This window comes from Danio rerio, chromosome 1, assembly GCF_052040795.2.
Source record: "Danio rerio strain M-AB ecotype USA chromosome 1, GRCz13ab, whole genome shotgun sequence".
NCBI lineage: Eukaryota > Metazoa > Chordata > Actinopteri > Cypriniformes > Danionidae > Danio > Danio rerio.
This window is the reverse complement of record NC_141021.1, coordinates 16,632,086-16,655,000: the sequence shown is the minus strand read 5'-3', so window position 1 is coordinate 16,655,000 and position 22,915 is coordinate 16,632,086. Positions and strand designations below refer to the sequence as shown.

The following is a 22,915-nucleotide window of genomic DNA, read 5'->3' as shown; positions in this document are numbered from 1 at the left end:
ATGTATTTGAATAATGATGGCTGGTTCTTTTACTTGAAAGCTCAGATTTGATTATCATAATTTGTTTTGTTTACTTTGTTTGAGGTTTACTGTATCATAATTATTGACATCATTACAGATGTTGATCTACCCTGAAGTTTGCTTTGATTGCTCAGCATTTGCATTTTACTATTGTAAACACTTTCTAACATTTTATTTATCAAGTTAAAGAGCCTTTTTAACACTTATGTTTATTATAAAGAGATAAGATATTTTGTTTAAATATTTTTTTGACTTTAAAATCTATTTGCCTTAGTAATTTTAAATTAAAATAAATTGGTTAAAAAAATGGAAAATACCTAAATGGATTGTTAAAGAATATTCAAAAAATTATCAACATCGAATGATATGAAACATGATATCATGATTTTTTTTGCAATATTACCCAGCCCTATTGACATTGTTTAGGTTTTTGTGTCATATTTATCATTTAATCTAAGAATTTTCTAGGTTTCCATAAAATATTAAGGAGCACAACCTTTTTGAAACTTATTAAGAAATATTTTGAACACCAAATCATCACATTGAAATGTTCTCCTCAAAGAATCATGTGACACTGAACACTCGATTAACATCATGAAAATGTAGCTTTCCAATCACAGTTTTCTTAAAATGTATATTTATATTTCACAACATTACACAATATTATTTTTATCAAAATTGTCTTTGGTGAGAATAACAGAAGTCCTGCAAAATGACCAAGCTAAACCTCTGAAAAAAACATAAATATAATGTTATGCATATATAATAACATAAGAAAAATATACGTACATGCTCTCCACTCATCAGGATGTTTAAAGGGGAAGGCCAAACCATTATCTATAGCTGCAATTTTTATGGCCGAGTCTTTTGGATCAGTCCACTCAGATTCCTGCAGAGAAACACAGAGGAGAAACTCACCAGTTGTGTGGGACGAACAGTTAATATTAAATCCATAATGTAACCCCAGCAGCAACTTAAAATAGAAATAAATACAAGAACTACCACACAACATGCATATCACATGAGTTCACATGGTTAAATAAATAAAATAAAAAATAAAACACAAAAAAATAATTATTAATAAATTAATTAATTAAAAAACAAATAACAAAATAATGGATGAATAAATTAATTAATTTTAAATAAAATTAAATACAAAAAAGGAATTATTAAATGAAAAAATAAAATACAAAAAAATAACTATAACAAAGTTATAAATTAACTGAAATATAACATAATAAAAACAAGAATGAATGAATAAATTAATTAATTTAAATTAAAATACAAAATAAAATGAATAATTATTAAATTAATTAAAATAAAAATAAAATAAAGAATGAATAAATATATTTTATTGAAATTAAAATAAAAAACAAAAATGAATACAATCAAAAAATTTATTAATTAATTTAAAACAGAATTAAAGTAAATATTAAAAATAATAAATTAATAAATTAATTAAAATAGAATAATAAAACAAAGAATGAATTTAAAAAATTATTTAATTTAAAATAAAATAGTAAAAAATAAATTAATACATTAATTAAAATAAAAGCAAAAAAATAAATAATTTGAAATAAAATAAAAAAAATAATAAATTAATTAAAATATAATACAAAAATGGATTAATAACGAAATGAATTAAAATAAAATACAATAAAATAAAAACAAAAGAATGAATGGATAAATTATTTAATTTAAATTGGAAATAAAATACAAAAAATAAATAAAATAAACAAGTAATTCATTTCAAATATAATGAAATTAAATACTAAATGAATTAATAAATTAATTAATTAAAATAAAACATAATAAAATAAAAAATAAAGAACAAATACATTAATTTAAAATAAAATTATAAAATATAATTAATACAATTATAAATTTTAAATAAAATAAAAAAAATATAATGAATACATTAATTAATTTAAAATAAAACATAAAATAAAGAATAAACGAATAAATTAGTTAATTAAAATAAAACTACCACTAAAAAAACTACCACACACGCGCACACACAGAGAGAGAGAGAGAGAGAGGTAGAGAGAGAGAGAAAGAGAAGGAGAGAGAGAGAGAGAGAGAGGTAGAGAGAGATAGAGAGAGAGAGAGAGAGAGAGAGAGATAGAGATAGAGAGAGAGAGAGAGAGAGAGAGAGAGAGAGAGACACAACCCTTGCATTTTCCAGGCCAGCTTCCACAACAGCAGGCACATGACTCTGTCCTGGCATTTTCTTCTGTCCAGCACTGCAAACAGAAGAGCTCTAAAAATATCCCTCAGCTCACCTTCTCTGTCAGCTCTCCATCGCCCGGCTTCTCATACTTGATCAACCAGTTATCATTCCCTCTGTCTGAAGAAGCCAAAAGAGATATCAGATTTCATTTTCAAAGGCACAGACAACAATTAGCATCTCTTTTATATGGTCATAACACATATTCAAAGCCGTAGCACATTTGTATGGTGCATGAAGCAGAAAAATTAGGAAATGAAAAAAGATAATGAAAAATCCACCAGATACAGCACAACAAGAGAGCAAAAAAACAATGGTATCTTGGGAAAACAGTTAATCACTCAGCATAGGTCTATTTTAGTAAAAAAAAAAAAAAAACAACTCTGCAAATAAGATTAAGTGGAAACTATGGTTACCATGCACGAGTTCAGATTTAATTCGAGAACAAAGGCTGATGCTTAAAGCAAATGTATTATATTTCATATGAAATGAAAATAAACTTGAATGTCATGGTTACCTGTGTTTCTAATAACGTAATCCAAAACAACCAGCCTCTCAAACTGAGACTGCAGCTGTTTCCTCATGTTCTCTGGAAGAGGCTCTGCTTCAAACTTCCTCAGCCAGAAGTCAGCTTCATGATAGCCCTCCACAAACAGCTGAAATGAGCCCACCTACACACAAGACAGCACTATGCTGAAAATCTTTTAATAGCTTTGACTGAAAGGGATCTTTGCATAACAGGTCCCCTTTAAATAAATAAACATTCACAGTATTGTGAAAGGCCCACAATATTAATGATGTGCATGTTCTATCACGATTTATATAGCGGGAAAAGGAAACGTTGAATAGGTCATGTTTTTTTACAGCGATCTGCTAGGCTGACGCTTTCGTCGGCACTTGAAAAGTTGAGAAAGTCCCAACTTCTGCAGCGAGCAACTCCACTGAAGTGGTGCCGACGAATCAACAATGCAGTTCGGCAACGCCTGATGTCACCCACTCAAAGTGAATGGAAAGCATTGAAGCTGACGCCCCGTGTGAATAGGGCGTAATAGGGGCAGTTTCAACGAGTTTAACAAACTAATTTGCTTGGAACTGAGCTGAAAACTTAAATACACACTCTAGGGACATCAGAGACTTTGTTATTGGTTGTTCATCACGGCACAAAATGCTTGAAAACGAAGATAATTTATACCCAATTTGTTTGCAAACACTGTACAGCAAGGCTCAAAAAAAAAAGCATTTATTAATCTTAGGTCATGTTAATGTCTTATTGTAGGTTAATGCGTCAAGTGATCGCCATGACCCATGGCCCATGCCTTGCGAGTTGCCGTGCATTTATACTTTTGCTCACTGTTTGTGTTGCTCTGCAATAACACTTCCAAAACACTTGTTGACAGTAGAGCTGAACAATTCTGGCTAAATTGAGAATCTACATTTTTTTACTTAAAATAAAGATCACGATTTTCTCACAATTCTGTAGATGTAAAATTAAGCTTATTATGGAGATTATGTTTTTGTCTCAAACATATGGTAAAACAACAATATTAATATTATGTGTAGGTCTACTGATTTCTATAAATAATTCTATTCTACTTATAATAATTCTGATGTTGAATTATGTTTGAGATATATACTTGCAATTTGTCATTGACAACATTTTTAGACCATTTAATTCACTGGTAAAATCAACAATATATAGGCTAGAGTAGTTATACTGACACTGTAAACAATTATTTTCATGCACAACTGTGCGTTTGCAATAAAATAACTTTTTAAATGCTTGTCGCAATCATAACTCTAAAATGCGATATGATTATTTAAATGATGTGCACACTTTCGGTTTCATTTTCACTGCTAAGTGCTGTTCATACTTGGCGTGCGGCTATAAAAAAAAAAAAAAAGACTCGTGTAGCCACCTCTGCTTCTCTCCTGAACTTGAAAATATGATTGGCAGAATCGTAGCAATGCTGGATTAAGATCGTCAAGGGGGTCGAATCGTGACCGCGATCTTTTTTCGAATAATTGTGCAGCTCTAGTTGACACTGAGATTTTTGTTCCTCTGTGTCGAGTTTCTTCGCTGGGGTTTAATTGTTTTTTTACGTTACCTAACTGTACAAGTAGCTAAAACTTACTTATTCTGAGGCGGGAACCGACGGACGTGCAACAATTTTAATCATAAGGTAAACACAACACAAATGTTACCATCTGGAGCTCTTTTACCGGACTCGACACTTGTAAACACTCGCTCCAACAGGCTCGCACGGCTCTCACCTCTGCCAACACTCGTCAGCACAACCAAGCCAACAAATGACAAAGCTTGTGCAACGCATCGTTGCAACATGTAGTTACATTTTTTGAGAGGTGCGCGTCTGCAATGGCCACGGCGAGGAGTATGCGACTGTGTGAAGACTTTTATTTGCCAGACCACATGTATTACGCAGAAATATAAATCGGCCTTTAGTTAACTAATAATGCATTTAATTCAAAAGTCGTAATGGTTTTATTAAATGGAGTTGATAGCTAAGTGCACTTCACAATAGCTATTGTACCTTATCTTTTTGCAATTTACTTTGATCAAAACATTTGTTTATTCTGAACATGTATATATAAAAAAAAAAGCAAAACACAACTCAAGATAACACAAGTAATCTTAGCTTTTGCAGTTTAGGTCATTGTTGTAATCATGCATCATATTATGATAAAACTTCAGCAATTCATTGTAACAAGAACATTTGCTACCAGCAGAAGCCTGGCAATGACATGTCAAGGCAAGTTTAATATGTAGAACAATTGGTTACAAACATGCTAAGGCCATACTCGCACTATGTACAGTTGCCTCGAACCGGGCCAAAGCCCCTCCCGTCTCCCCCGACGGCCCGCACTCACATACAATCAGGCCTCGGCACGCTTATGTCATCGATGCTGCACTCTGTTCAGTGAGAAGCGCTCTCGCTCAGCACAGTGGAAATTTCTCTAGTTTTATCGTTTCAGTCGTTTGATATGCAGTGACATGCAGTCAAATATTTCGCCAAACAGTCCTTAGGGATGCGGTGACACGCAGTCAGATACTTCGCCGAACAGATCCGCCTCTTTTGACGCTCATAAACAATCATAATGTTCTCGTGCTGCAGGAATGATTAGGTCTGCTGAAGGTGCGCAGCTGTCGTGCTGTGAGGAGTTTGCGTCTTTAATAAGCTACGGCAGTTTGTGTTCAATGAACAGTAGATGATTAATAAATCCATATGAAACAGTGCCTTAAAAGTCACGTCTTGCTTTCAGTTTCGGGCTTTGGCGCGTTTTGCACTTACACAAAGCGTACCGTGCCAAAGCCCAAGTGAACCGTGCTCAGGCCCACCTCTTCCAACCGGGCCAGGGCCGGCCAAGTAAACCGTGCTTGAGCCCGATTCAGCGCACTCACACTTCTCAAACGATCCGGGAAACGGGCCTGGGCATGGTACGGATGGCATAGTGTGAGTAGGCCCTAAGTCACCTTTGTTTGTCTTAATCTGTGCAGTGAATTATTTATCACAAAAGCCACGATGGTGCAAATGTTAAAAATTACATTATGACAAATTTTCTATGATGAAGATGTAGCAAGACCATACTCGTATAGTTTAATTTAATTAGTTCATTCTAAAACTATTTTAAGAGCCGTTTACTGAACATTAAGTATTGTTAGACATCATTTACACCTGAATGAGTTTTTAAAAATGAATAGTTCACCCAAAAATGAAAAATATTTTCTCATTTAGTCACCCACAATTGGTTCCAAATATTTACACATTTCTTTTATTTTTTTACTAAAAGAATATATTCCGAAGACAGGTTTAAGCTGTTAACCACTGACTTCAATATAAGGAAACACAAAAACTGTGGAAATCAAAGGTTACTGGTTTCCAACTTTCTTCAGAAGAAAGAAACTCAAACCAGTTTGTATAAAGTGAAAAGTGAGTAAATGGTCACAGAAATGTTCAAATTTGGATGAACTATTCCTTTAAGCCAAGGGAGTGGACAGCACTTAACATAACTTAAAAAAAATCTTTCTTTTAAATGTAGAGAGAAGATTTGAAATGAGGCGACAGCACATGACAGATAGGGCAGAACAAGATGGATGTATTAACGCACTCAATGATGCGCTTGAAGTCACATGGAGTCACTGTAATTTCAGTTAGTGTGTATTCGTAGAATGTACAGATCTAACAGACATCCAGCAGACAGCAGAATCATTTAGCAAGAGCAATAAACTCTCGCAAGATAAAGTCCTTTTTATGCAAATTTACAGGCATTTATCTACTGATCAAATAATAGCAGGAAGACGGAATCATCCTGGAGAGTTTCATCGTGTTCCTCGTCACAACGAAATATGACACTGGGTTTGAATGGTGAGCTAATGGAGAATGATTGAAAGGTACAGTGAAGAGATGGGCTGATTAGAAATTTTATTTAAAATGTAATTTTTAAATGACATTAAACTATGGAACGGCTTCAGAAAATTTGGAATACATTGAGGATGAAACCTTTGACAACTTGTGTTATCTTTATGGCTTTTGTAAGGGCTTAGTGCAAGGGTGGGCAAACTTGGTCCTGGAGGGCCGGTGTCCTGCACAGTTTAGCTCCTACTCTAATCAAACACACCTGCTTATAGATTCTTGTGATCTTAAAGACACTGATTAGCTTGTTCAGGTGTGTTTGACTAGTGTTGGATTAAAACTCTGCAGGGACACCGGCCCTCGAGGATCAAGACCATCCCTGGCTTAGTGTCACAAAATGGTATGCATGCTAAATTAAAGTCAGTGGCTGCTGACTGAGCATACTCAGCAATAATTTATTATTTAGAAGATTAATCATTTTAAAAGTGCCACAAATTAAAATAAAGTCAATCTGCAAGAGATCAAAGCATTCCCTATTGAATTTCACAATCTGAATTTCTGGTTTTGAATTTATAAATATTGATGATCCAAATTCCTGCATCTTGAAAACTAGAAACTGTATTTTTATAAACTGGATATCTGTAGTCTAGCAATTCAGAAAAACAAATCGGAAGTTTGAAAATATATCTATAAAAAATGTGTATTAAAAATATTGAATATCTAAAGTTGAAGTTTATAAATTCAAATTGAAAACAATTTTAATGGCATATAATATTCAGTGTTATTAAATTAAAATGGTTAATGTTAAAATTAAAACAATTCAAATTAAAAGTTTTTTTGGCATATTTTAAGCTTCATAATTGGCAGGGTATGGAAAAGTTTTAAGACAGCTATTTGAAAGTTTTTGAACAACACCGTTATACAGCATGAAAGTCAAACATTTAAAAATTTTAGTTTGTCTAAAAGAAGAAAGTTCTGCTTTCGTTGTATGGGTCGAAAGAGCAATGCCAGAATTAAGGCTCCTACACACCAGGACGTTTTTCGTTTGCGTTTATCGGCATTTTTCAGTGTTCAAACCCAAGCGCTTTTCACTGGCGTCAAGCAGAAGAGTATGCTAAATCACTCTTTTGACGTTAGATGGCGCTGCACAACATTAAACTTCTGACACCCGCTTATAACACAGAAGAGGGGAGGAGAGGAAGTTCACACGTTTGTTTATAAAGTTACTGGTGACTCGAACAAGCATGGATAGTTCAAGCAGCAGCTCCAGCGATAAAGAAATGATTATTGTTTACCAGTGCAATAAGCAGCTACACGTTCATATTGCCTCTGGGCATCTTCTTCAATGTGCGCTCGCATTGACAGTTTTGCACTTGAGCGCCTCCAAGTGCTGTTTACGGTAACTTCAGCAGCTCTGTGCACGTGAGCAAAAGTGCCGATCTGATTGGTGGAGAAGGTTTTGACGCCGTGCGTCAAAACAAAAAAACGAGCATGAGGCGTTTTTTTAAAAAATGACGCTTTTGCGCCTGCCGTTTTGTGCGTGGGTATGCACAATCACATTAAAGCAATTTATTAAGTTACGAGGCATTAAACGTCCACGGAAAATGAGAGCAAAAAACGTCTCGGTGTGCACGGGCCTTTTAAAACAAACAAACAAAAAAATGTATACAAATTTGACAGAAAAAAATAGGATGAACAACATTAGAGTAGAATTGAAAGACGTATATTTATAACATTAAACAGTATAAAGTGTTTTGTTACCTTTGGAGGAAGGCCAACTCTGTGAAACCGTCGTCCAACTTTGGGGACTTTCTCAAGTGCATATTTCTTACCACGGGATTTGGCACGGTCAATTGCATTATAGTGAAAAGTCTCGCTAGCCAAATGTACAACCTGAAAAAAAACAAAAAAAAAAAAAAAACAGATAAGGCTTCTAATTCAAAGGGGCTGTTTACACAACAATGTTTTCTGCCAAAAAACCTTTTGCCTGTTCACCTACACACAACTGCATTTTTGTGTCCGAAACCACATACATCTTCAAAGTGGAAGTTTGCCTTGGTCATGTCCGTGTAAACACAAAAAATAAGTCCTTAAACGATGATATTGTGTTCGGTATAAAATGTGTTTATAGAGGTGTAGATTAAAGACAAGCACAAACACATAATACTGGTGGAGTACACGGCAGTATTGTTGTTGCTCAAGTGTTCGCTAAAGCTACATTGGCAAAGTGTGGTTTTACTTCACATTACATCCAACAGCACAGACGCATCTTACACACACACACTGCAAATTATACATACAAATCAGCGCTGAGCTTCTGACTGCACATCATCACTTCCATACAAGCACTGTTTACTAACAAAGTGACAGGACTAAATACTGCCCTGGCATGTGTAATATGCCATTTTTGGTTGTTTTCACAAATTTGTAAATCCAGAGTTCCTACACTTTCATGGACACCAAAATCAAGGATTTTTTAAATTAAGTTAATTTTAAATCAAGAACCTTTGTAATTTAGACCCTGAGCATATGTATGGTCATGAAGGCCCCTACTTTACTGAAAATTTAACTTATACTTAATATTTACATACATTAAAATGAGTAATTTTCCAATAATCTGACAGTGTAAAAAAATATATGTTTAAAGAACTTTGTTGAATTCAATACCGGTGATATTCAAATGTGGTAACTTAAATATTGTTAAAATAAGCATAATTTGTCATGTTTATTAAAAAAAACTAATTTAATTTAAATTTTAATTCAAGCACTTCTATGACCTGTGTTTTTAAGTACTTTCTAGGCCTTGAATCCACATGTCTGAAAATTAAAGTACTTTTAGCTATTTTTAAGAATAGGGATGCAACAATTATAGATTTTGGTTACACAATTATAGTCTGAAGAATAATCACGGTTTCAAAATACAATCATTAATTTCAGAACACTACTAGTTTAGAAAAAAAATAGCATGTAAAATATTTTAAAGTGTTTTTATTGTGGCTCAGTAACCAGATTATACAGCACAAAATAATAATAATAATAAAAACAAACAAACAATAGTCCATTTCTCTCTGGACAAAAAAGTTTTGGCATTTAAACAATAATAGTTTTACACAACAAATAAATGACAGAACAATTAATGATTAAATAAATAAAAAGAATAAGAATAAAGTATGTCTAATGTAAAACTAAGCTACATATTAGCTAAGCATTTCCCTTTTAAAAACAAATGTAGTCATAGGCTGCTGAACAGCCTAAAAAGCATTGATCAACTATATTACAAAATTCCTTCATTCATTTTCTTTTTGGCTTAGTCCGTTTTATCAATAAGAAGTCGCCACAGGAGAATGAACCGCCAACTTAGGCTCGAACCAGTGACCTTCTTTCTGTGAGGCGTCAGCACTACCAACTGTGCCACAGAGCAGCCCCCTATATTACTAAACTGTTTGGTATTTTACATTTTGTATTTTCTTTCTATCTTTGAAGTAGAAATGTGTTTATTACATACAAAGTATAAAGCCGATCAGTCCAATTCTTGTCAAGTGACTTGAGGTGCGCTCATGGCATTCTTTCAACTAGGTGCGCATGGAAACTGAGAGTGCTCACGCCTCACGCCCAATAGGACCACGCAAGCCGCACGCCTCCATTGGAAATAACGAACTTGCATGCGTAAAAGACGCAATACGTGAATGGCCCTTAGTTAACAGCCTCAGCTCAGCTATACTTAATCCAGAGTGCATGTGTGGGTATAAACCTCGGTGTACAAACCTCGGAACTTCAAACTAGTGCACAGTTGGCAAAACTTTTAGTTCCAGCAGTTTTATTCCGTGGTGTTGAGCAGCCTTTACGATTAATTAACAGTAACGAATCAAAGCAAGGTTAACAGTGAAATCGGGTAACCGTTGCATCACCATTCAAGAAGCATAGGAACCCTGGAAAGCTGATCATTTTAAAAACATAGTTGTGTAAAGGCAAAACTTCTCCGTTTTTTGCTACATCATTATTCTGTAAACATTGCCTAAGAGCAAAACGTTTTTTCATAAGGTTTCTTTAAATATGTCTGTAAAGCTGATCCTCACCTTAGTTTTGGGTACAATCCACAAACCCAGTTTTTGGTCCACAAGTGAGGCAGCTGCCTCAGAGAGGTAGCCCTGATTGGGAATGAGGCAGCCACGGCCAAAACAGCACGGGCAGCAAACCTTATGGAAGTATTTGGTCCATTTTGGGTTTAAGTGACCATAAGGCTCCTCTGATTTTGGTTTGAATACCCCAATGATTTTCTAAATGAGAGAAGATATAGGTGTCAGGACAACTCACATTGTGAGACAGCTTGATATAAACACAGCCACTATGATTTATATTTTAAAATGTTTTGTGAAAAAAAAGAATCTAAACGTCACATGTTCATGCATTAATAGGGTTGTGTTAAACTCACAGGAGAGAGCTGATCATGCATACATAATCTAACAGTGAACACGAAAGCATGATGCTGCATGTAAACTGCACAATAACGTGATGTGCATGCATAGTGCTCATTATAAACCTACCAAGTCATCCTAATCTATATATATTATGTTTAGAAAGAACTTGCTATAGTCAATATTTCTGTTTCTCTGTTGTATGTGAAGACATCAGATGCAAAAACCTCCAAGTGCCATCTAAATTTTCTCCTACAATTTGCATTTTTCGCAGCCTCCTATGCTCATATTCAGTTTTCTCACTTTAAAGGTAATGAAATAATCTATTAATTGGCACAGAAAATGCTAATTTTAGACACTTAATCCTAAACAAGTTTTCTTAGGGACAATCTGAACACTTCACAGTAAAGAACACGTACCCCTTTAGGATCCTTGACAAAGTAACTTCCACTAGATCCTTGTGAGATGCGTTCAGGAAAGACGCCGTTTTCTATGGCCTGTTCGGCCCTCTGGATAATCTCCCCGAACTCTGGGTCTTCTGGGAAATGGTTGAATTCTCCACTGCTATTACCTATATGCACAAACACAACGTGATTTAAATGCACTGTGCTGCAAATACATAGCTTGTGCGCATGCATATGTATGTAACATAAGCACCCTCATCTCAAAAGGCCATACAGCAGGCCGTACGGGGAATGATTTTCTTTTAATATTTTCTATCAGAGCGAAATTCATGCTCAAGGCCATTTTTATGTGGAAGAAAATTGAACGAAATCCAAGTTTTAAAGTTGAATCACTGGTGAGCATGCAATTTAGTCAAACGCTTCAGCTCTGTCTGCAAACCAGCTTTCAAAATGAGAAATTAAAAGAGCACTGGGAATATCTGAAGTGCAAAAAAAGCCGAAAAAAATAGACGCTTGATGAAAGGTTCAATAGCAGTGACTCATCTAAATGCTAAAACTGCATTTGCTGTACTACAAACTGTCAACTTAAATGTGGGTTCTTATAATTATTTTGGAAAATTTTTGATGAAAAAAAGCTAACTAAACAGAACACAGCTAATAGCCTATAATATCTGAGCAAGCTAAAAACAAAAAGCTGAAATAACAAAGCTGAAATTTTTATTGTTAATTCTGTAAATGCATTTTAAAGAGCTGACTTGAATATATATTAAAGCATGTTTCTGTCTCTCTTTTTTATTATTTTAATTTAATTTCATTAAACTATTAGAATTACCATATTTTATCCATGACCCACAGAAGATAAAAATAGTTAATAGTTCCATTAAAAAAATCATCATGCAAACCATGAAAGCCATCAGCCTTTCAATTATTTAAGATTTTATATCACTAGGTTAAACCTCTTTATAGCAATCAAATACATTAAAAATAAATACAGGCCACAACTGAATGTTGAGGATGAACTCTGATTGATGGTCTCCAAAATTAAATCAAGAATAGAGTTGTGCTGAAAACATTGTGTCCACCAGACTCATTAGGTGAGGTTAAAATTAAATTAAAACAATTAATAAATGACTATAAAAAAACTCTATGGCTGTTAGACTGTTGCACTTTTTTGTTGTCAATATGGTTGTATTTATATAGGCCTATTGTTGTGTGGGCAACATTTGTATATTTAAAACCACCTCCAAAGAATTTGGGGGTCGTGAGTCAATGGCATTGTTATTTTGGGGGTCGTGAGCTAAAACGTTTGGGAACACCTGGTGTAAATGACAACATATTTATTTGAAACGTAAAAAAAAATGCTAATTTAAACACAAATACATTTACTCAAAACCATACTTATAACAAATCCAGTACATCTAGACAAACTGAGAATTTTTATCCAGTTTCTTATTTATTTATAATTATAGACATTTCATAGTTTCTGTCTTCGTTTTAGTCATTTAACACGCCCAATGCCAGTTTAGCCAATTATATTTCAGCACTCGGGTTGCCTTCATGTGATACATTTAGTCCTTAAGGCTCTCAAACCATGTGACCAAAACTGAAAATGTGACCTCTGGTGGACAATACAGCCTCCAAACTAAGATGCAGATTCTATATAAGGTAGTAATTGATTGGCAAATAACAAAAAAATATTAAAATGTAAACATTACAGGATACATTGTAACTAGGGTTGTAACAATATACCGGTATGACGGTTTACCACGATTTGAACGTGCACGATTATCATACCATGAACAATTGCATATCAACGGTTTTAACCCTTAAAGACCGAGACAGCCGCCCGCGGCTAAAAATAAGTATTGCTGTTAAATGTTTAATAACTTTTGATCCGCTGATCCGATTCATACAATTCAAAGATTGGCATAAAGAAGAGAATCTCAGCTTTCCAGTGCTGTATCACATAACATTCGGAGACTTTCAGAGGCTCCGGAATCAGTGCGGTTACGTCATCAACATTTGACAACGCTGATTTGACAAAGAAACGCTCGTCACTGTGTTTCCGGACAAATCAGACATGATACATTGATGCATTGTCCCTCCTCCATGCCCAGATTGGTTCAAACTCGCTATATCACAACCAATAAGCATTGGTTTCGCTTTTGTTTGTGGACCAAAAACGAGCTTTTTGAACAACACGGAATGAGAGATAGGCATACATTTATGCGCGGCTAAATAAAACGCAAAAAAAAAGTTTTGCATGAAATAATTCTCATACTAAGTACTTTTGCATGCACAGCAGCACAGAAACATGACAAAACAGTGACACAGCAAAGACGAACTGCTGCTCTTGCTGTTTTCAAAAGACGCAAATGAAGATGCAGCTGTTTGTCTGCATTGCAGACAACCATATCCAAATCCATAGACAACTATATCCTTGCTGGCACATAAAACCTAAGGATGTTCCATATTGAATCTAGTTTCGTTATGTAACTATTTATAGTATAGTAAATTTTTATATCTATTTTTTACTGAGGATTTGCACCATGTTTATTTGGACTTTGACACATTATTTATTATTTTCTTATTTTTATTTGTTCATTGTAAGTGGTGTTGTTTATAGTAACTGAAAATATATTATTTGGAAAAAGTCAAATTTGCTTCACTGTTCTATTATTTTGTAACATACCGTATACCGCGAAACCGTCAAACCGTGGTATTGTTTTAGACGATTATCATACCGTGAAAAATTCATACCGTTACAACCCTAATTGTAACCTAATGTCCTAACAATGTGCTAAAGATGTGCTGTAATAATCAATTGGGCTGTTTGCACCAGACGAAACACGACAGAATATTAAATACAGCCATTCGGAAGCACAGAATAGTGCACCTACTGCACTCCAATGAAATGGTAAGGTTTATAATCAAATTAATACATATTAAACCTCTGTAACTTTAATAAACATGCATGCTGAACCACTGAAATGCGTTGGCTTGCACAGAGTCAGTTCTAAAGCTCAATTTCAAACAGTTTATTTTATTGTAAACTATATGCTGCTGCTTTGGCAATAAATGCCTCTTAAAATGGCATTCAAACTCACACTATTAGCATCCAACACTGAAAGCACATGAGGTGCACCTGCGGAGATCATTGTCAGTTTCTGTTGTTCAGCTGCAAGAAACAGAAGCTGTTTCTAAAATATAAACTTTAGGTGTTGGTTAGGACAAAAACTCATTTTAATATGGAAAATATTACTTCTATTGTGTGCCATTGCTTTTATTCAGAGCATGATTTAAATCAGCCTTTTTGGTGTTGTCAATCTGGCAACCTGCTCTTCCATGTTTTGAACCAGGGGAGCAATACCTAGTTCAATCACTGGGTGTCAACTTGCATACTGCACCTTTGGAGTAAACTCGGTGCCTTATAATTATTGAGAAAACCATGTCCATAATTATAAAAGTTAAGTCAATGGGTTTGCTGATTTTTTCTAACTAAAACCAATGTGTTGCTTTCAAGGTGATGTGTTTGTTTATTCACTTTTAAAGTCAAGTATAATCACTATTTACAGTGTACATCATTTTACATAAGTCACACACTCATGTGATCTGGGTAGAGGCAGCTGATGATCACATCAGATGATCCCGTTTATTACAGAGGGCCTGAATGTCTGTTATTAACACTGTAAACTACACAAGTACCTTAGACCACAAAAACTACACAGACAACAAAGCTTCTTTTAGAAAGAACGAAAGAACCATCTGCAACTGAAATATTGTAGTCTGAAACCACAAAAAAAAACAGTGTTTGAAAACCTGAAAGAAGCCACATCCGTAAGTGGTTTGACACTCTCTCTCAGCTGTTGAAAGAGAGCCTTGCGGTATCTCGGAAATGCACACATTATTACTATAGCAACTGATGCAGCAGATTCAGATAACAGACAGCGGAGACGGTAAGTACTGAAGATCACGTATAAAAACCAGTGTGAACAAACCCTAACATGCAATCACGTCACATGACACCTATACCCAAGGAGGATTCTATTTCACCAAAATTTCCCTTTTTAAAAGTCCAGTACACTAAATGCACAGTCCACAGTAAAACTAAGTGGTCATCAAGGCATCAAAATGTAAAACACATGCAAACACTCAGCTGATGGTCTCTGGGCAGCTCTCCCTTGGTAAATCGAAGAGTCCATTAGGCAGAGACGGACACAACCTCTCTGATGGCCATTAAACATTTAGGAGAAGACAAGCACACTTTCCTTCGCTGGCAAATATATACACTAATACAAACACGCCTTACAAAACATATCTGGATGTTATTTATAACAATTATCATAATTTTAAACTTCTGATAAAAATTTCAATAGAAGTATTTAGTCATCTTACATTTTTGAATGCAACACTCATATTTCCCCATTTCTATTAGACTCAGGTCTGTGTAATGGCACTACACTTCTGTTTGTTCTCAATTTAAATACTACTTTTTAAGTGTTATGTGACCAGCTTTAGATTTTACTAATTATATCTCTTTGTTCCATCATGAAATGTGTCAAATTTCTGCAAGGACATCAGTTTTTATGTAGGTTTATGTGACTAGTTTTTACTGGATCAAGTTTTTTTTTTTTTTTATATTTATTTTTTTGTTTTGCTTTATTTTGTTGACTTAGGGCGTACTCACACTATGTACAGTTGCCTTGAACCAGGGTAAAGCACACTTGCCCCCTCTCCCGTCTCCCCCGATGGCCTGCACTCACATTACATTCAGGCCTTGGCAAGCTTACCTCATCGATGATGCGCTGTAAGCGCTCTCGTTCAGCACAGTGGAGATTTCTTTATTTATATCAGTTTAGTCGTTTGACGCAGTGAAACGCAGTGAAATTTCACCGAACAGATCAGCCACTTTTGAAGCTCATAAACAACCATAAAGTCCTTATGCTGCAGGTTTTAGGAGGTTTGCTGAAAGTGCAGCTGTCGTGCAGTGAGGGGTTTTCCGTCTTTAATGATATACGACAGTTTGCGTTCATAGAACAGTAAGAATGATTAATAAATCCATATGAAACAATCCCGTAAAAGTCACTTCTCGTCTTCAGTTTCAAGCTCTGACGCGCTTTGCACTCACACTACAAGCGTACCATAACAGAGCCCAAGTGAACCGCGCTCTTGCATACCTCTTCCAACCGGGCCAGGGCTGGCCAAGTGAACCATGCCTGAGCCCGATTTAGAGCACTCACACTTCTCAAACGATCCGGGAAACGGGCCTGGGCAAAGTTCAGATGGAGTAGTGCGAGTATATGCCCTAAGAAGGTATGAAATCAGGCGTATAAATGAACTACTGTTAAAATTGAGGACATTAAAGAGTAATAAAAATGGGTCAGAATATTAAAAAACATTAAATAAATAAAATAATAAAATAATAAAAAAATGCTAAATTTTTTGCTGGTTTGTAAGAATCCAATTCTGACTTTGCTTTATGAGGGCCAATCACACCAAATGAAGTTTTTGCGTTGCGAGGAGCCTTTTTTGAATGATTAACTAATGGCAGCAAGTGTTTTGCACACTGCTTATGCGCCCTGCACACCTCACATTTTAACTGCCTGCTGCAGCTCATATTTTGCTAGATAACACAAATAATACTCAGTTCAACCAAAGTCCCTCTAAGGCAGTGGTGCTCAACCCTGTTCCTGGAGATCGACCTTCCTGCAAAGTTCAGCTCCAACCCTGATCAAACACACCTGAACCAATTGATTAGGACCTGAACAGCACTTGATAATTACAGGCAGGTGTGTTTGACATGGGTTGCAACTGAAATCTGCAGAAAGGTCGATCTCCAGGAACAGGGTTGGTCATGCCTGCTATAAGGCAAGTCATTTCACTTGGCAGCCCATCTTTAAAACACCTCTCGGACAGTATGCTCGGGCATCCTGAATGAGGAAACATCAAATTCTCCAAAACTGTTTGCCAAACTTACAATTACATTACATATTTGGAACCACAAATAAAATTGAACAACATCGGTCTCATAGGTTTCCTTTCTAAACATCCGAATCAAACAAAGTCTGCATATTTTCTAGTTACCCGATATAATGCGCATGCTCACTTGAAAGCAATGTGACCACAAAACCAACCTCATTTATGGCCGTTCAACACATTATCATCCTCTTGATGATGATCGTCTGATCAAAATTGCCTGATTTCGTTTTTTTTAAATGGTGGCCAGGTGAAATAATCATATTGGAATCTTTTTGGCTTGAGACTTCCGATCTCATTCACTTCAGTTCATTTTTAAACGTTAAAAACATTTTGCTGCTCGTTGTTGCAAACTGATTTTTATTATTTTTTTAAATTAAGCTTTGTCTCACTAATCATGAACAGACTTGTTTGTAGAGCAAGTAGTTTGACTGCTTTCTGCAGTTTATTATTCCTAGTCACATTTCTCCCATAGGAAACTTAAAAGTTCTAAAACAAATCGCAAAAACAAGCGCACTTCAGCATTGAAGAATAAGGTCAATAAAATGACCTGATTTAACACCAGTTAAAAAAAAAAAGTACACAACCCTTATTTGTTTTAATAAAATGTTCTATTTGCATGTCTTGCACAGAAAAATAACCTATGATAACTAGTTTCAAGGTTTAATGTGGTTTGAAAAAAGTCAGTTTCAAAATTGCTGATGTGTTCTGTTATACCATTCCTGTGATATATGTAAGACTGAGTTGTTGTTGTCAAAAACCATTTTATTTTTTATTTTTTTTTTATGGCAACAGAATGTCAAAAGCAAAGGACACATCAAAAGCTACTGGTCAGCCCATGATTCAGCAAACATTTGAAAAACAAATCGCTTATGCACCAACATCCAAGCATGCTCTGAACCGGAACAGTGCAGTGGGTTACATTATACAGATAATTCAAAGCTATCCAATGATGCTTTCAGAAAGTTAGAAAGTGTTTTTTAGACTAATGAAGACAGGAGATTAAGATTATTTAGCGTGACAAGTTTACTTTTCCAAATTATTTTAAGTGTTTCTTAAAATAAAATAGTGTGTTCAATGGGAAATAAGTTAGTGTTTTTTTTTACCAATACCGTGATATTTTTAAGGTAAATGAGGCTGTAATACCATCAGAATCTTTTACCAGCACTTGCCTAAGAGAGAATTAGAAAACACACAAATCACAAATAGAAAAAAAGTAATTAAGTAAATAGCACATCTATTGCCAATCTACCTGTAATATCTTTTTTCAAACTAAACAATGGAAAAGCTAATTTTGTAAGAACTTCTGTTTTTCTTTTGTACTGTGATATGGATCTGATAAAGAAAATTGAAGTCTTTCTGCTGTCCAACTAATCCATCTTCATATGAGCCTGCTATTAAACAGACGCATTATAAGAAAAGGTAAAAACACATGCAGCAGCAGCACACAGCAACAGCCTCGCATCTGTATCCAGGATCTGTTGATCCCAGCAGCTGCTTTGGTGTCACCTGTACACGTGTGCCCCGGGTTCAAAGGCCATGTAAACTGAACTGTGAAAAAGGTTGCATAACGGTCCATGTTCTGAGATAAAGCAGATGGAGTAACAGCACAGAGTGCAAGACACGTGGGAGTGGAATGATTTTTTTTTATACATAAAAGAACTCTGCCCAAATATTTGCTGCTAATTAAGTTATTCACCATCCAATATTTCTTTAGTAAATCATTTGAGAAGATTTTGAGCTGAAACTGGGGTTCTTGGTGATTCACTAAATGTCAAAACAAGCTTAATCCTGATGATACATTGCTGTCATATAAAGCTAAATTAGCACAGGCTCACCAAAAGTGGACACTAGAAAAAATGTTGCCTGGTCTGATGAGTCTCAATTTCAATTTTCTGCAGCGATATTGGGATGGTAAGGTCAGAATTTGGCATCAACAACATGAAAGCATGGATTCATACTGCCTTTTATCAACGGTTCATGCTGGTGGTGGTGGCGTAATGATGTGGGGAATATTTATTTGCCACACTTTGATGGCTTAGCATCAATTGAGCATCATGTCAACACCACAGCCTACCAGAGTATTGTTGCTGACCATGTCCATCCCTTTATGACCACAGTGTACCAATCTTCTGATGGCAACCTCCGGCAGGATAACACACCATGTCATAATCCATGAATCATCTCAGACTGGTTTCCTGAGCATGACAATGAGTTAAGTAATTTAATTGTACTCAATCCATTGGAACACCTTTGACATCTGGTGGAATGGGAGATTCGCATCATGGATGTGCAGCCAGGGACCAAAATTTCTGAGGAATCTTTGTAGTACCTTGTTGAATCTATGCCTCGTGTGATTAAGGCAGTTCTCAAGGCAAAAAGGGGTAACCCAGTACTAGTAAGGTGTACCTAAAAAGTGTCTGGTGAGTGTACATATAGTTTTAATAATTAGATTTTATTATTATTTTTTGGTATTGTAATTTCAGGGCTACAGACAAAGTCTACATAAAAGACCCTTCTTTGGTTGAGGGATACAGGACAAACTAAGCTCCCAATTCTGGGACTACCCCACATGCAGGATCCAGGATTAGCACAAGTACCATTTGGATAAACAATGTATGGGATGACAATTCACCGGAAGCCCTGGGGCTGGCTGGCTGACTGAAATGAAAAGTCTGTGTGCATAACATATTGCTTAAATTCTCTGGAGAATGATCAGTTTACACACAGACAACATTTGTGTGCAAAAGGATCCCAAGAAGGGGCTCACAGGCATATGTAAAGACAATGTTACAATGTTTTAAATAAGAATTTCTCTACAGCTCCTATTAGATTACACATGGTTGTGATAGCCAAATAATTATATTAAGCATTTGATCTTTACTTTAGCAAAACTTTAATCAATTTATAATATCAATATATAATTGTCAATCATCAATATAATGATCATAGTATGATTATAGTAATAGGTAGGCCCAATTTGCAAATTTTTAGCCCATCATTGAGTATTTATTTACTTGTGCAAATGTGTGTACATTTATATTTATTCAGTTTTTAAATTAATTTATGTAATAATATCGACTAATATCAAAGTGTTCATTTGATTTATTTAAAATACAGCTTATAAAGTAATAATTTATATATATATATATATATATATATATATATATATATATATATATATATATATATATATATATCATGAGAGACTTGCTTTGTTTACCAAATAAGTGAATGTAGATGGATTTGCATTAAAATATTAAAAGTTAAAAAGCTATTATTATTTCATATATTACATTTTTAGTTACGATACTTCCAAAATAATTCAGCATAAATCTGCAGATTTTTTTTTTTACAAAATTCTCGGCAAAAATAGCAAAAAAATATCAGCGGATTCTGTCTGGCCATAGTAATTGGTTATTTTTTCTCCCGTTTTGACCATCTGAATATGTGTGGTAAATTTTGGACATGATGAATAGCAAACACTTAATAAAAACAGTTACTCACACTTGCGTGGTGAAACATTGCTCAAATGACCAAACTCAAAGGAATTTTCATTTCTCAGTCCATGATGCCTTTAAATGGTATTAAACATTGCTAAATCACTCCTCTCTCTGAAAAAGTTCCATCACAAAACTTATTTCTTAAAAAACATAAATCAACGTCATAATTCGCAAGTAACAGGTAGACCTAATCCGCAGATTTTTAGTCCATCATTGAGTCTATTATTTACCTGTGTTAATTTGCGTAAATTTATATTTATTCAGAGTTTTAAACTAATTTCAGAAATAATATTGACTAATATGAAAGTGCTCATTGGATTTATTTACACTACAGTTTTTAAAGTAATAGTTTCTGTCTTTTAGTAAAGATAATATATGAGACTTGCTTTGTTTACCTAATAAGTGCATCTAGATGGATTTGCATTTTTAACATTAAATAAAAAAAGTTAAAAAGCTTTTTTTTTTTTTACTTCATATATAAAGTTTTGAGCTACGATACTTAATAATTCAGCATAAATCTGCAATTTTTTTTTTGATGAATAGCAAACACTTAATAAAAACAGTTACTCACACCTGTGTGGTGCAGCATTACTCAAATGACCAAACTCAAGAGAATTTTCATTTCTCAGCCAATGCTGCCTTTAAATGCTATTAAACATGGCAAAAGCACTCCTCTCTCTGAAAAAAAACTTCCCCAAGGTAAATGAGGAGCTTTTTATTTGTTTGTTTTTTTGAAGCTGCATGCTACAGAAAACAGAAGAGGGGTGGTTGCTATGGAAACTAATGCAGAAGGGTCTCTAGTGTTCTTCCTTGACTGAATTCAGATTAAAAAACGAAACAACAAGTGAAGAAAAGTGGCTGTCATTTAAGAGGGGTGACTTTACTTAAAGGCGTGGTCAAAAGTGAGAGATTTAATAAATAACTATTATGTGAATGGTGTTGTGTTAAAAGTAACGCAAGTAACGAACCGTGTTATTTGCAATTCTACACCTCGATATAATGCTTTTTGTTAGGGAAGCAAACCAAAAGGTGTGGAAGTGCGTAAAGACACCTAGCTTGAGGCAGAATGTATGTTAATCAGTTTATGAGATTAGGATATCCAGCTCATACATCTCACCTGGAGATGCTAGATTATCGGATGATGAGCTGAGCATGTTCCTCCGTGTCCTTTTCTCTTTTCCAGCTCGAGGTGAGAGGCTCCCGGCTGGTCCCGGTAACAGGAGCGCCTCTTCGCCGGACCCGTCAGCTTCCAGCTCCGTCAACACGCTTTCCGTCGAGTCCGAAATCCGGACAGCTGCTCCGGGGTTCAACGAGAGTCCCAACGACGGTGCCGACCGGGTTTTTTCAAATAACACAGCCGGCACCTCCGAAGAGAGAAAGTTCGTCTCCGGTGTTGAATCTCCGCTGCCGTTCCCCGGCTCGCCGTCGGTGGGGTCGCATTCTGCCATCATCGTGGACAGTGCGTGTTCGGTCTGTGTCCAGAGAAACTCAGACACCTCTCAAAATACCCGCGTCATATCCGTGAGTCCGTCTTAAAGAGTTTATATGTTTTTTTCCTCTTCCTTGAAGACACGCTGATGCTCTCAACCGTTTCACGTCCACATCATCCGTCACCATTACCGACTTCCTCTATTTTCAAGCATGCGCACTATTTACCAGTACATTCAGACAGGTCTCTTAAAGGCGCAGAAGCGATTAATAGATTGGGCAAAAGAGGCTGTGAAAAATGACGGCGTTTTTAATATTAGTCAGAAATTATTCCACACCCATCCCATTCTTGAGGTAAAGTAAGCTTTGACCCCCAAAAATTTATTAATTGATTCATTTTCTTTTCGGCTTAGTGCCTTTATTAATCTAGGAGTCGCCACAGCGGAATGAACCACCAATTCATTATCCAGTCTATGTTTTATGCAGCAGATGCCCTTCCAGCCGCAACCCATCCCAGGGAAACACCCATACAGACAATTTAGCTTACCCAATTCACTTATAGCAGATGTCT

The 22,915-nt window shown here is 35.4% G+C and overlaps 1 protein-coding gene across 3 annotated transcripts in view; it reads right to left on the bottom strand.

The window, feature by feature from the left end:
• The window catches only part of pi4k2b (phosphatidylinositol 4-kinase type 2 beta), a 27,207-nt gene extending 4,663 nt beyond the window's left edge, over positions 1–22,544 (bottom strand). Inside the window, exons 1-7 of one of the 3 annotated variants that reach the window (XR_015475833.1) lie at positions 22,034–22,544; positions 11,453–11,604; positions 10,695–10,895; positions 8,380–8,511; positions 2,766–2,919; positions 2,304–2,368; positions 811–910 (exon numbers count right to left, since the gene is read on the bottom strand). Coding sequence is in view for 2 of the 3 variants with exons in the window: in NM_001045485.2 (NP_001038950.1) it covers positions 811–910; positions 2,304–2,368; positions 2,766–2,919; positions 8,380–8,511; positions 10,695–10,895; positions 11,453–11,604; positions 22,034–22,367 (1,138 nt within the window). In the remaining variant the exon portion in view is untranslated. Of the gene's footprint in view, positions 1–810; positions 911–2,303; positions 2,369–2,765; positions 2,920–8,379; positions 8,512–10,694; positions 10,896–11,452; positions 13,167–14,218; positions 16,090–22,033 lie in introns of those variants that run through there. The other 2 variants (NM_001045485.2, XM_087236164.1) reach the window with 2 other exon arrangements.
• Between the last annotated feature and the right edge of the window lie 371 nt (positions 22,545–22,915).